This window comes from Urocitellus parryii, chromosome 6 (genome assembly GCF_045843805.1).
Source record: "Urocitellus parryii isolate mUroPar1 chromosome 6, mUroPar1.hap1, whole genome shotgun sequence".
NCBI classification, from domain to species: domain Eukaryota; kingdom Metazoa; phylum Chordata; class Mammalia; order Rodentia; family Sciuridae; genus Urocitellus; species Urocitellus parryii.
In genome coordinates, this window is record NC_135536.1 from 166,181,242 (window position 1) to 166,194,232 (window position 12,991).

Below are 12,991 nucleotides of genomic sequence, written 5' to 3' on the forward strand. Positions count from 1 at the left end.
AGATCACAATTTCTCCATGAAGGAAATGAACTCTTGGTGTAACTTGGTACTGAAGAATCAGTCCTTGCTAAAGGCTACCAGAAAATTACGACTCTGTTATAGAGGTAATGTGATGGGATATGGTATAGATTTTTGTTACATAAGTGTGCTGTCAGACTTCCTGGTTTTCAATCTCAATCCTTTCCCTTAATAATTGTGTGGCACTAGGTAGAGAATTTAACGTCTCAGTGCCTAAGTTTCCTCATCTGGTAAATGAAAAGAGTAGTAATTAGGACATACAGACATTTATAAGTCAACGGAGTTAATACATTGATGTGTCGGTATGTGGTAAGCACTCAGAGGATGCTTTATATATATATATTTTTTTTGTAGTAGGAATTGAACCCAGAGGCACTTTACCACTGAGCCACATTTCCAGTCCTTTGTTACTTTTTATTTTGTGACAATTCTCACTCACTAAGTTGCTGAAGCTGGCCTTGAACTTGTAATACTCCTTCCTCAGTCTCTAAGGTCACTGGGATTACAGGTGAATAGAAAATATTCTAAAGGGCATATGCCAAATATAATAGTATCTGCAGGTAACTGAGGGACTTTTATATTATTTATTATGCTTACAAAATTTTTTACATAAATTTTAATTTAAAGAAATAACTTGTAAATGGTATAAAGACTTTGTTAGGATTCAGATGAGGTTCTTATTGTACAAGTTTATTAGTCCTCCACCTTGAATTATGATTTACTTGAGAAATCATTTTAAGATCAAATAAATCCAGCAACTTAAATCGCTATCATTGCCTTGTTTTCTGACCATTATTCCGATTTTATATATAATATAAATATTATGTAACTGAATATTAAAGTATATATAATATCTGACCAGTGTCTTTGCACATGATAAGAAGTAAATGCCTATTGTTTGAACACTGGGAGAATAACTGAACTTTCCTACTTATTTATTTGAAAATCACTCTATGAAGATAACTGATTATACTATTGAAGTCTGTTAGTATTTTGCAATGCACTGAAATCTGCTCAAATAGAAACAACCTTACTTATTTTCAGTGGCCTTGCTCAAATGTACATTATTGCACAAGATAAAAGCTACACTGGTGTTCAAAAGCACGAAATAACTTTCCCCCCAGTATTACAGGTAAAGGCAAATTTTTATTTATTTATTTATTTATTTATTTTGAGTTTCAAAGATGAGGCCGGTTTGAGTTCAGATATTTCCAGGAAAAAACAATTCAAGTATTCCCTATGATACCAATATGGAGCCTATGCAATTGAACACCTCTAAAATTATTTCTAAAACTGAAACAATCCGAATATTCTGTAAGTTGAACCGATTGACCTAAAACTCTACTTCTGTGATTTTATATCTGTTAAGTGTTCTGTTCTTCTCAAATAGCTTTTTGATAAGTGTTGTTTCCTGCAAAAAGATAGATTTCAAAGGACATCAATGTGAGAGATCTCTGCAATCTCAAAGACCCTCCATCTCTTTCCCCTTAAGGTGGCATTTTTTCCCCCAATCATTAGATAAATGATCTAATGATAAATGATCTAATGATAAATGATCTAATGATAAATAGTCTGAGAAAACCATCAGCAAAAATGTTTTAATAGATGACTTCCAACTTAATTGCTGTATTATAGCAGCTGAAACGGAGAGGTGTCTGCAAATATTCTTTTAAAATGAGTAATAACTCCTTGGAGACAATAGTTAACATGTAGATAGTAGTTGGTAATATAAGAAATACTGCTTCTAAATAGTGAAAATACAAATAATTTTACTTGAGAATGCTTTCTTTCAAACTTGTATTTGTCTCTCACTTTTTAAATTTATTTTTGGATATTGGGGAGATTGAACCCAGGAGGTGCTTAACCATTGAGCAACATTCCCAGCCCTTTTTATATTTTATTTAGAGACAGGCTCTTGCTATGTGGCTGGACATTGTCAAGTTGCTGAGGCTGGCTTTGAACTCGAGATCCTCCTGCTTCAGCCTCCCAAGCTACTGGGATTACAGATGTGTGCTACTGTGCCTGGCTTAAACTTCTATTTCTTTAGAAGATAAAATAAACATCCAGTTGATTAAAGAGATCCCTGTTCTAATTAGAGAAGAATACTATGAATTATTTATTTGTATCTATGCAAACAATGTTTTTTTAAAAAAGCTTAATTTATTAAAAAAAACATTTTATGTATGGACACAATATCTTTATTTATTTATTTTTATGTGATGCTGAGGATCTAGCCCAATGCCCCACACATGTGAGACAAGTAATCGACCACCAAGCCCCAGCCCCAGACCTATGCAAACAATCTTGACTTCAAATTGTATTTAATTAAATCAATTGTCCTTTATTCTATTAAGTAAAGGAGGAAAAAAGATAAAGAATTTTGAGGTTTCTGGGGATTTACAAGGAGCAGATTTAATCTCATATTTGTAACCATAGGAGCGTTTGTAGACTTGTCTTATGTAATCTTTTTAAAAAGCCATGGGAAAGAAAAGTACTATTATCTCAGAAGAAATATCAGAATCAAAGATATAACAATTGTCCAATCTTTAAATTCTAGTTTCCAAGCAAAATAAGTCAGAAAAAAACCCCCACTCATTCATGTATTTAATTATAAAACAGCAGGCTACTTACTTAGCACAGTTGGATTCCTGGATGTAGACTTTGGACATAGGGATTCCTGAGTACATGATTCATTGAGAGAATGCTCTCAGGAGGAAAACCATAGGGAAGTGAGGCAGGTGGGGCAAGAATGGGGAAGAAGATCAGCTGAAATGTGGCCTTCAAGTCCAAGCTCAGCAAATCTCCCTGGGAGCAGTGGAACATGGACTGCAACACAGAAGTTGGCCACTAGAAGCAAGGGGCCTGAGCTGTTAGTCACTAGGTCTGCCAGTCCTTGGGCCTGGGTGCTCCCCCTCCAAGGAAGAACCTGCTAAGTATGTCAGGTAAGGTGGTACCTGTCAGTCCAGGCCAGCCCTCAGATTTTGGCAGCTGAGAGCTGTTTGAAGTCAAGCCCTATGGCAGCCTATACCAATAAGTGGAGCAGTTTGGAGAGGAAATCCTTATAGGTATCCAACAGAATCCCCTTTCAAACAAGTAAATTAACCTCCTTCAGTAATCCCCATACAAGCAGCAATTGCTTGAACTAATCTCTCATTAAATCCAAGCAGGGGGCACTAAGTACTTTTTACTGTTTCATTTTTCTCTCTGAAAAAACTAAGCACAGATATTAGGGGCAAATTAACTTCTGAAGCATGCATATTCCTGCTTACTATTAGGTAAACTTTTCTGTTGGTATAAAATAAGCCTATTTCTGTGAACTACAATAAATTCTTCATAAAATTTTCCAGTCTAATTTTAAATTAGATATAGGATGATGTATCTGTTGGTCTTATGCAGTATAATTCCCACAGTATAAAGAAGAACCTGGAGCTGAGGGTATAGCTTAGTGGTAGAGCACACTCTTAGCATATTCAAGGCCCAGGATTTCATGATCTCTAGCACCAAAACATATGAGGTAAGAACCTGGAACATTTTACCTTTAGGTTAGATTGCTTTCCTTCTAGTTCATCTCATTTTCTCTCATGTTTAATGAACTCAATGCTTAAGATCAAAAATTTCTAAAACTCTATAGAAAGTGAAAGGAAATAATCACAGGTTCAAAATGTATTAATATGTTCCTTGAAAATCTGTTTAAAATAGTGAAACATTTCAAATATCCAATAATTGGGGATTAGATAAATAAATTGTGATGTAACAAAAGACTGAGCCAGTAAAAGTCATTTTGTAGAGGAAAATTTTAATGCCAAGTGCAGTTGCACAGGCCTGTAATTCCAACAATTTAGGAGGCTGAGGCAGGAGGATTGCAAATTGAACACTCTTGGGTTCAATCCCTTGTAACACACACACACACACACACACACACACACAGTCTACTTACATGAACTTATTATCAATATTATCCTATTTTTAAAAAAGTAAAATTGAACATAAAAAGATGACCTGTGTCTACAACCCATATTCACAGTTCTTCTCTCTGAATGCTTGGGTCTTGTTTTTATTTCGGAAATTTTCCCTAATTATGAGTTACTTTTGGAATAAGTAAAAGGTTATCTAATAAACATTACCAACTCTAATGGATTTGTTAATAGGGACACAAGTTATCCAAGCAATTTCCAAAGTTTTTTCTTACATTATTATCTGTTCATTTTTAATTTTTCTTGAAAATCTCCTCTGAATATTCAAGGAAAATATGAAGAGCTAATTTCTATCATTTTTCTAAATATTGATGTCATCCCCAATAATCATTAGATTATATTTCACTTTTTTGAAAATCAAAAGGATTGTCACTTGATTTAAGCCCTATATATTTTAGACTTTATTTGTAATATGTCTTCACCCTTTAGTAATTATTCTTTAGGTTGGATGTGGTGGCTTACTCCCATAATCCCAGGTACTTGGGAAGCTGAGGCAGGAGGAACCACAGTTTGAGGCCAGCCTGGGCGACTCAGTGAGACAGTGCCTCAAAATAAAAGAGGGCCTGGGATGTAGGTCAGTAGTAGAGCTCCTACTTACCTAGAATGTGTAAGGTCCTGGGTTCCATCCCAAAGCAAAAGATTATTCTTTACATTCTGACATCCAATTTAGAATACTATATAAATTATTTCAGGAAACCATAACTATATACATATAATAATAATAGTTAGTAATCATTTTAGGGTCCAAAACTGCCGCAGGCCGGCTGGCTGGGCAAAATAACCGGGGGTGATGAACAACTTGTGTACATTGATACAGCAGGAGTGGGAGCCGTTTATTGTAGGACAGGAGGGGTATATATACATTCCACACAGCTTATCTTAATTAACATAAACTAGATAACAGCAGTCAACCAATAAGGAATCTCCACACGTAATGGCTCTCTGGCATTACTTCACAAACCATTCCCTCTGGCAAAATGCCGGGCACCATCTTGACTTGTTTATAGACCCTAACACACAACCACACTCCAGGCATTGTATTCAATACTTTTTGTATTTTAAGAAATCACAAAAGCACTGTGAACATCCTGCATTTTATATTTAAAACAAAGGAAAATACAAATGACTTGATTATCTTCACTTTCCTGTGCCTTAATCACCTTTAGTTGGTATGAACTCATCCAGAAACACCTGAAACAGCAAGATGTGTACTGTTTAACATGATCACAAGATAAGATGCTAGTGGTGTCCACAGAATAACAAAAGATAAAATATGAAAAACTGAGTTGATCATCTGGATGTTTTGTGACATGACGCAGAACTCCATGAAACTGTGTTCCAATATGCCATTTTTATTTCCCTGGAATAAGATCACCGAGGTGAAGTCAGAAAGTTGGTGTGGAAATCAAGCTTCACACCCTGAGTAACACCCTCTCACCTCTTTCTTTACTTCTTCTTCATCCTCCAGTGTCAAAGCAGCCAGTTGCTTAGCTCTCTGCTCCATCAGATTCACATATCGGATTGGGTTTGACAAAGCTTCGATCACATCTAGACAGGGAAGCAATGTTTTAGATGGAAGGTTCTGGAGGTATTGATTACCTATCATCCATCTAACCACCCATCCATCCAACACTTTGTCCATGTATTCACTCATCATCCAACTACCCACCCATCCATCTGTCCATTTAGCATCCATCTTTCACTCTTCCACCCACCTATATTCCTTTGCACCCATTAATGCAACATTTTGGAAACAGACAAGAGTCAGGACTTTGCTGAAACCTTAAGAAGACAGAATTCAAAGGAGTTCAGCTCTGAAAGCCACATTGGACAGGTTCAAACTCAGGATGCCACAAAACTTCACATTCTCTAGTTTCTTTTTAAAACATCCATCTGTCCCATAGTGTTCCTACCATTTGTCTTATTTGGCCCAAATTGTATTTCATAAACAGAAACATTTCATAGAAAGAGCCCACTTTCCACACTATTGGAACAATCCAAAGATTTGGCAATATGAGTCTCATTTGCATGGCAGTGGCTAGGTGGAGGGAGTTATTGTGACCATCTCTGGATGAGGGCTATGTTCCAAATTTGCCATAGTCTCCACCATTTCCCAGTGTCTTTTTTCCTCATGGAATATTTGGTACTATAAGCATTTAAATTTGTGATTTTTGTTTGACATTGTCACAAGTTAATCCTCTAAATTAAGGACTCTACACATGAAAAAAATCAGGATTCTTTTCTTTTCCTCTTGGTATTGGGGATTGAACCTAGGAACACTTTATCACTGAACTACACCCCAAACCCTTTTAAAAAATATTTTAAGGCAGGGTCTCGTTAAGTTGCTTAGGGCATCACTAAGTTGCTGAGGCTAGCCTTGAACTTGTGGTCCTTTTGCCTTATTCCCGCCAAGTCAATGGGATTATAGGTGTCAACTCTGTGCCCACTAGGATCAGGATTCTAAAACTAGCTGAAGTCAAATTCATTGCACAGACCTAGATAAAGAACTGTAGCCCCCGGTAGCATGAGTCAAGAATTTCTGAGCCCATGAATATAAGACTACCAGAGAGTAAACACGTTCCAAATGGAGGCATTGAGATTTAAATGAAAATAAACTGCATTAAAATGTAATCACAAAGTCTGAGCAACATACCTCTAAACATACAGACAAAAATAGAAGGGATTCAGAGGCCACATCTCCTGCCTTGGTTTGGTTCAGTGCTTCTTCCATTAAGCCACAAAAACATGAATGACCCCAGATGGAGACATGCCCTTGAGTCAGGTTGCTTACCTGCATATGTGTCTGGCACATAGTCTTTCACTTCTATGTAGACAAAGACAGCTGGCAGCATTAGGGGCTGGTTCCTTTCATTCCTCAGACAGATGTAGTGATAGCCTGGAGGGTGACAACAACACTGGGTATCACATATGGTCTTCACAATGTTAGCTACAGCTATGAACATCTGTGTGACGCAAGGGTTTATTTTAGGTGACTTTGGATGACAAATGGGTCACTTCTTTCTCATATAATTTTGAGTGATGAGGTCTTATTTACTTCATCAGATAGGAAAACATTGTTGATTCTATTTTTTTCCCTTTCTAACCATATTCTCTCCCAAAAGAGAGAATTTAAAAATACATGCCACAGTTTGAACTATTGGTCCAAATTGGTAGAATTATACTTGATTTCTTAATTGAGGTGCAGCATAGGGTATGCATTGGTCAATGGGATGTTAGCACTGTGGCACAAACAGAAGCACAAAATACATATGTAGAGTGAGACTTGTCCTTTTGCATTCTGGTGATCTTCCAAGAGAAGTCCATACTCTGGGTGCCATTGTCCCTTCAGCCTGCACCCCAGAATGAGCACACTTGGAACACACCAGAACCCAGTCAATGGCTTGAAGCACGGCTCTGTTGCTGAGGCCAGGCTGGATCAGCTAAACCTTGTGCAATGGTTTGGATGTGATTTGTCTCCTTGAGTTCCTCTGTGGAGCTTGGTCCCCAGTGTGATGATGTAAGAGGTGGTGGGAACTTCAAGAGGTGGAGACAAGTGGAAGGGTCACTGGGGTTGTGCCCTGAGGAGAGATTAAGATAGTTCTCTGGGACCCTGAATTAGTTCTTGAGAAAGGGTTTTTGTAAAAAAGAGCAAGTCTGGCTCTACTCAGTTCTCTGGGTTCCTATTTGGCAAGGTGATCTCTCACTCCCAAATGCACATGTCTGCTATGATGCCACCCAGAATTAAATTAGGTCCTCACCAGAGGCAACGTTGATGGGATGATGGGATGCCTGATTCTGTGAGCTAAACAAACCTCTTTTCTTTATAAAGCAGTTTACCTCAGGTATTTTCATTACAGTAGTGATAAAACAGACAGATAAATATACACTGCTAACCTTCAGACTCATGAGCCAGGAACATAAATACTTACATATAAGCTTCAGATATTTTATTACACATAATTATTGTAACAAGAACACATTACAGTGGATCGTAAAGACAAGAAACTACTAGATTTAAGTAAATGATCATATAGGCCTTTTATATAGCAAAATTACAAAGCCCCAGATAGTTGCTTAAACTGGTGATTTTTTTTTATAGTTTTGATAAGGAGCTTCTCACCACATTATCCATACCTGGCCGAATGGCTTGTACTGGCAAGATCCGGTGGCCGATAAATTTACCTCCTTCTTCATAAACTGCTATCCTCAAACAGGCCAGAGAAGGAAGAACCACCTGAGAGGATAAATAAATAAACAAACCAATAAATAAATAAATCACACTGGGTGACAAGAACTGGTTGAAATTCCAAGAAAGAAGTAGGTCCTGCTTTTCCAAAGCCAAGTTGAAGTTTGTACTTAGCTCATTTAGATAAAAAGTTAAACTCTTGTCCCAGAAGTTAAATTTTCAGAAGGAAAGGACATGGGTTAACAATAGTTGGGCTCCATTCATGTTTTGTCACCTCCCTTCCAGAGAGGGATATGTACAAACCAGGCTGTTTTCTTTGCACATGAACATTTTTCATGTGAGAAATGAGAAAAATTCTCTATTTGAATACAGCTAATGATCTTGATATTATGTATTTAGTTCCCTGTTTTCAAAATCCAATTGCTTTGTAAACTTCTGAATTGTCAAATTAACCAGAAGTAATTGTTTATTTTATTTTTTCCCCTCAGTAGAAACACATCAAAAACACAGTGTTGTGGGCTGGAGTTGTGGCTCAGTGGTACAGCGCTCACCTGGCACATGTGAGGCACTGGGTTTGAGCCTCAGCACCACATAAACATAAATAAATAAAATAAAGGTATGTGTCCAACTACAACTAAAAAAAAAATTAAAAACAAAAACACAATATCGTGTCAAGAATACAAGGACTCTCTCCCCCGCCCCACTTTTTGGTACTGGGGATTAAACCCAGGGATGCTTTTACTACATCCCCAGCCCTTTTCCCTTTTTAATTTGAAATAGCATCTCCCTAAATTGCTGAGATTTACCTCCAACTAGTAATCCTCCCATTTCAGCCTCCTGAGTCACTGGGATTACAGAGTGTACTGAGACCCACCTTTTTGAACACAATTGGCTCTTCTTCCCAGACAGGATTTACAGCATTCCCTTGGGAAGTCTTGGTCTTGAATGCCTTCCTCCTGGTGTCCACAGGCAAACCAAACATATCCACTTCAACATAAGTCCCAACTTTCTTATCAGAAAGAAACTGACCTGAAATAATCTAGACAACAAACAAAAAAAATGCATCTTGAAAAATGAGTAGCAAAGATACAAGATGCATTTTAAAGGGGGTACAAATGCTGCTGATGAATGTTAAATTATGAGCAGAATGAAACAGAAACAAGATTAGCCATATGAATTTCTCTTAAGAAGCTGGTGGAGGAATAATGACCGTGGAAAAGCTTAGGAGTCAACCTAAGACAGAATAGTGCAGAAGGAATAAATAAAGCAATAACTACCATAAACCATCAAGAGCAGTTGACCATTACCTCTAACCTCATGCAGTTAGACATCTGCACAATTGTGGGCATTCTTTGCTTAACTACAGAATTAACCAACCTTGTGGGGTTAAAGGAGATTTTAAGGTTACATATTCATATAATGTCTCCCAAGTCTGCCCCTTTTTCTAATGGAGTTGTCCAAATCTGAGGGATCTATCATTAAGGTTAATGGAGACAAAGAAGATGTGTCTGCTCTATACCAGAAAGAGGAACAGCAGCAGGAGGCAAGAGATAATGGAGTAAAGCTGATACATTTGGATTGTGTTTGAACACAGTTGCCTGCTAGTCAGTCAAGAGCTTTCTGAGCTCAGTCCTTGAAAGGGGTCAGAATTTCCAAGATTAGGGCTGAGTCAGAGGTCAGACACAATGGTGGCATGGGAATAGTCATCAGAGGCTGCATAAAGTCAAAGTTGGCGATGAGGTCAGAGATTCTGAACAAGTGAGAGAGAAAGTCATTCAGAAGTCTCTCTGAACTTGTTCTGGGACCATCCATTCTCCCTGAATGTTCTCTCTGGCTCAAGTGCACAGGATCTGCTAGGGATAATCTCTCTGTTGGACCTGAGGTTCCACATGAGAACTACTCAGCAGGCTTTTTTGAGTTTGAAACTTCCAAGTGATGTGAGTCCCACTGGGAATTCAGATGCACCAAGCAGTTTGGACGCTTGTGCAGTTTGACCAAAGCAGACGCCTAAAGTAAATTAAGGGCATTAAAACACGGTGTTTGTGTCACAGCAAAATAGGTGGGTTTATAAGTCCATTCGGGAACTATGAAGATCAAAACAAAGGTATGAGGGACAGATTCGAGCTGCATTCAGGTCGAGCTGTACTGTTCAAAATAGGAAGGACTCCACTGCATTGTGGTCTGTCCCAGAGCAATATCTCCTTTGGAGACAGGAGCAGCAGGTTACAAATGCCTGGGCCTCCACTACTTCTTTAACACTCACTTTCCTGCCTCTGTGTCATTATTTTATAATTGCTTGTTCTGTCGCAGTAGGATTTTCAAAACAAAATAAATAAGCAAGAAAACATGAAATAGGATGATTCTATAAACCAGGCAAAAACATTAGTTTGACTCAGTTATAATAAGCATTGACAAGGGTTCTAAAAATAGCATTTTATGAGCATGAGAGGCTTCTGAGTTTATCTTAATCACACGGGGTGGGAATTTGACATCCTCTGCTGAAAACAATTTCCTAAAATAAATATAATCATGAAGCTCAAGTTGTGCCAACTTCACTCTTGGTTTAAGGGAGTTTGTAATAACTTCAAAAGACAAAATATTTCACTGAAATTTTATTTTAAATCTTTGATATAAAATGAAAGAAGATTTGGAGGAAAAGGGGGATGGGTTGCTTAGGTTAGATAGAAATTAGTGTAATTGTGATAAGGTCTCTTTTTACATAGTCTTTAAATGCCTTGGTTCAAGTCCAATCTGAAAATTGCATTTTGTGCAATGAAAGTCTCTTAGTTCCAGAGTTATTTAGTAAAACATAAAATAAATGCTACTATAAAAGAGCAAACAAAATTCTAGCTTTTTTTTTTTACGGAATTCATGTAAAAACTTCTTTATAAAAATAAACTTCTCTTTCATAGTATTAAAAACATTTTCTGACAGCTCAAAAAAATATCTTCTGTAACATCTATTTCAAAAACCGAAGAAAGTGCTTTTGGAATTAATTTTTTGGATCCTATATATATATATATATATATATATATATATATATATGATAAAGTAATCCTTTAAGATTATTAGTGTGAATTTTAAAAGGACTGAATGGTATGGTAGAAATTAAAACACAAAAAAACAAAACCTGAAAGCTTCTGTTCAATATTTAATAACTTAGTGGATTTTTTCCCCTTTAATTTTGCTCAGGAACTAGTAAGAACTAGTAGGGGCAGGGAAACACCTGAACTCTTCCATCTGGGTCACTAATTTTCATGTAAATTTCATGGGTTATTTACATCAAAAGAGCATTGGCCATGGTGGGTCTCATGTTGAGAGCCACAGCCAAAGGGCCCCCAGCAAACTTCCAGCCTCCAGCAAACTTCCAGCTGCCGGCTGATGATTGGCTCACAGCGGCCCCAGCAAACTTCTAGCTGCCAACTGATTGGCTCCTCTGCGGTGATGCTCATTGGGCTGTTCCCCCCACCTTTCAGACCACGGAGCTGCTCATTGGGGGACTTTTTTTGGCTCCGCCCACACGACCCAGCCAATCGGCCTCAAGAGCAGGAGGAGTGGGGGAGGTTGAGAGGCTTGTGGGAAGCCAGTGGTGGCAGTTGGGCTCTGAGGGTTTTTCCTGAGGGAGCTGTGTGGTGTGGTGTGTGTGTTCTAAAAATAAAGTTAGTTTCTTTTGACAAGTGGCTCCTGAATTGTGACCAGCCAGACTGCGGCAGTCTCACTAGTTCATTTGCTTGGACCCTAATAAGATTTAGGTGTCCTGTGAAAATTCTCATGAAAATTTGATACTTAAAAGGAAAAACCTGTAGAAAGGAAGTAGAGCATTTACTAGTTATTAAATATTTAATGACTAAACAACTTCTTTATGCAAAATAGATGATATTTAAGACCTTTGTTAGGGACAAGGGTGTCCATACCTTGACAGATAAAGTGTTGGCCACTATCCCATCAACGATGCCTTCTGTAAACGGATCAAAATGCTTGTCCGGCCTCCTCATGAACTCTGGCTTCAACCTGTAGCCACTCTTCCCATTGTATTCATACATGCCCATGTTGATTTGCATTGCCAGGTCTAAATAATCAAAAATACAAAACTCGCTGTGAAAGTATTTATGTTTGCAATGAGAAAGTAAGACAGGGAACTAAGATTTATTATAGCACACTTTGGTAACTGTTCTCTTTAACCAAAGAAATAGTTATTCATTGTGAAAATGAGGATAACAACGTATGGAAAAAAATCCAGCTGTAATCTCCAGACCCAGAGACAACACTATCAACAGATTGGTTTATAATCTTTTTTCCACTTCAAATGTATTTTTATTACAATATGACAATTACATTTAATATTTCTCTGCTTTAATTGTGATAGCTATATAATTTCCTTAGAGTAGATATTTTGGGCACGTTTATTTCTTCTAATTTTCACCATTACATATAATATTACATATAATGAACATCATTGTGGTAAAATCTTTGCATACTTAATGATTTTCCTAGGAGTAGAATTTCTGGACAAAAGATGTGCACATTGGAAAAGTTTCTCCTGATAATTTTGCTAAAATGCCCTTCTGAGAGCTTAGACCAATTTATACTCCCCTAAGATAAATTTTTGATGCTGGAATTCTCTATATATTTTCACTGACAGGGGATGTTATAATGTTTTGTTTTTTAATTTATAAGAAAAATTTCCTTTTTAAAGTTTTCATTTGTATAATTAACTTAAAACCAATATCTGATTATACATTGACTCTTTTCCAGTAGATAATGGTCACTGATCAAAGTTTTCCTAAGATTCAATCAGTACCATCAAATAAAC

At 37.3% G+C, this 12,991-nt stretch overlaps 1 protein-coding gene across 1 annotated transcript in view; it reads right to left on the bottom strand.

The window, feature by feature from the left end:
- Plcb1 (phospholipase C beta 1) overlaps nt 1-12,991 on the bottom strand; it is a 251,856-nt gene that overhangs the window by 128,293 nt on the left and 110,572 nt on the right. The window contains exons 17-21 of the mRNA XM_026385821.2: nt 12,093-12,247; nt 9,053-9,217; nt 8,127-8,226; nt 6,784-6,888; nt 5,431-5,540 (exon numbers count right to left, since the gene is read on the bottom strand). Coding sequence (XP_026241606.1) covers nt 5,431-5,540; nt 6,784-6,888; nt 8,127-8,226; nt 9,053-9,217; nt 12,093-12,247 — 635 coding nt within the window. The remainder of the gene's footprint in view (nt 1-5,430; nt 5,541-6,783; nt 6,889-8,126; nt 8,227-9,052; nt 9,218-12,092; nt 12,248-12,991) is intronic.